The 2,615-nt window shown below is 30.6% G+C and overlaps 1 protein-coding gene across 1 annotated transcript in view; it reads left to right on the forward strand.

Annotated features, from left to right (window-relative positions):
• Positions 1 to 2,238, forward strand: part of LOC113375117 — a 23,281-nt gene extending 21,043 nt beyond the window's left edge. The window contains exon 3 of the mRNA XM_026615067.1: positions 2,105 to 2,238. Within this exon, the coding sequence (XP_026470852.1) occupies positions 2,105 to 2,238 (134 nt within the window). The remainder of the gene's footprint in view (positions 1 to 2,104) is intronic.
• The last annotated feature ends 377 nt before the right edge of the window (positions 2,239 to 2,615 follow it).

Genomic DNA, 2,615 nt, shown 5'->3' on the forward strand with positions numbered 1-2,615 from the left:
TACTACTATCGAATCACAATGTTTTTTTTTCATATACTAAGAATCCTGCTCATTATTCTGTATAAACAGATCGCAAAATAAAATCAATAAAAAATTACTTTGTATATTATAAACAAAAACAAACTTTAATTCTGCACGAGAACTTCAACATTGCATTTTCCTCTGTATAATAATAGTTTTGATATTTTTTTATTTCTGTCAATCGCAAATAATTTGAAACTGAATCTAAAATCATGCTAAAACTATAATCGAAACGTATGAATTTAGGTACTAAACTTCTAAAAATATCACATTTTTATTGATACGCCAGATTAATAGACCTGAATGTATATGCCTACATCAAATTCTAGATTATACCTAATTATACATATATTCAACAAATACTATTCCTATTAAAACGCTTCTGAAACTTGTAAATCATTATTTATTTTACCATAATTATAATCGCAAAGACAAACTTGCTTCAATCAACCGCACGTCAATATCAAAGCGAAAATGCCAGGCGAACAGACGCTTTCCGGAGCGCAACACGCACATTGGCGCATATGTGTTGGTAGACGGGATGGCAAACCTTTTTATAACATAAAATAAGCAAGGTAAAATAAATAGAATATAAAATTCATCAACGGCTAATTTGAAATGTATTGCATCTAAAAATTTAAAAAAATTGATCATACAATTAATGGGAAACCCTTCGTAAGAGATACATTGAAGATCGATACATTGAAGATCGCAAAAAATAATTTATTAATTCGCTTGAATTTAAATCAAAGTAACCACTGTTCATCACTAATATTCACAAATGATCACAAAACATTTACTTTTCATTAAAAATCACTAATGCTTGTCACCTTGCAAATTATTATTGAATCTTTGTCTCTGATGAAGGCAAAATAAGGTTATGAATAAACTTTTATTTATGAGCGTTTGGAGAATCTTCATATAGAAAATATAAATATCTTTCATTATTTCTCGAACTCTCCATTCAGTAGATGACAATATCTTTTTTAAATTACTTTGTGAAATAAAGGAATTCGAAAATCACCATCAAAGTTTAAGGCAATGAACAATATTAGGTTGTGAATAAGGAGAAATGTAGCAAATGTGAAAGTAGGTGAAATGTAATGCAACAAAAGATGTTGATTCAAATCGATGATAGAAATACAATAGAATATAAGAACCAATTCTCCGATATATTAGAAATGTTATTGCAAAGCTTTGCTATAGTCCTATCTTTATTAATTGGTAGCAAAAACTGTCAAAAAGTTATGTATTCTCATGCGATCAGGCGTTTCACACATAAAACCTAACTTCACGTATGTGTTATCAATGAGACATTAGAAAGGCGCACTTATGATAAAAACTATTTGATTTTTGTGCGTTTTGTAGGTCAGGTTTTATGTGTGAAACGCCTGATCGCATGAGAAATACATAACTTTTTGACAGTTCATACAAAGATATGACCGCAATATAGCGTTGCCATAACATTTCTATTTTATCGGAGAGTTGGCCTCATAATGTTATTTTATGTGGTCTATGTAGAAGATTAAAATTGCTAACATAGTAACAATAACAGCAAAAAAACTACTCATTATATATAAATGATGTAAAACTAATACTTTTATTTACATGATTATATAAAATTATTAACACCATTACATACTCCCGTTATTGCCAACATCGCATGTCAGCATATTTTTGCATTGGAACCCATAAATTTATTAGTTGCAGAACCCTGGAATTTTACATTTACTTGGGCGCGCTTGTCGAGAAATGCGTCTGTTCTCCTAATACGTCAGACGATTTTAAAGCAAATTTTATATGAAAAGAGCGTAAGAGAAATAAAACGAACGCAAGTTGCAGAATCAAGTACTTTTTTACTACCGATGCAAGCATGTATATGTTACATAAATAGCTTCAGCAAACGGTCTGAGGCCCGAGTATCTGCAGGAGATGACATGTAACTTTACTGCATCGATGTAACAAATTAAAATTAAAAGCATTTTTTTTTCAAGTAATAAAATATTTTTATAGCATTTATCTAGGCGTAAAAAACAATTAATAGTAGCATTTCAGTTTTCAATACAATTTTGGAATTTACTAGGGTGCACTAGTGGATCAGACACCAGGGCCGACAGACAGATGAAGGAGCGGATGATCAGACAAGCAGACGGTGGGAAGACAGATAAACGAACGAAAGTTCTGGCGGAAGGACGAATAAATAAACTGTCGAGCTAACGAATAACAAAACTACGTTTTTTTCAATTTACTTTTTCAATTTTTGTCTTTTTTTTTCGTATTAAGATTTGCTAGGACCGTTTAGGTGTGGAACACTGTAAATAAAATACCCAATTATATTTGTTTTTAACTTTTTAAAAATTTATGGCTAACGTTAACGATAATTAAAGATTATCGAATCAGAAGTTACACAAATACGAATTATTTTTTATATTTCTAGATAATTTAGTATAAGTTACGACAAGTAGAATATAGTTTACGTGAACTAAATTTGGCTAAATTAAGGCAACAACTATCAAGTTGTTCAACCGTTCAACGCAGAAGATCAGATGTCGCGGTGCACATTGGCCAAAGGTCAAAAGTTGCACTTTTATATT

The sequence above is a fragment of the Ctenocephalides felis genome, unplaced genomic scaffold (assembly GCF_003426905.1).
Source record: "Ctenocephalides felis isolate EL2017-DRISC unplaced genomic scaffold, ASM342690v1 CF-g0.4_SCAFFOLD_01886, whole genome shotgun sequence".
Taxonomy (NCBI): domain Eukaryota; kingdom Metazoa; phylum Arthropoda; class Insecta; order Siphonaptera; family Pulicidae; genus Ctenocephalides; species Ctenocephalides felis.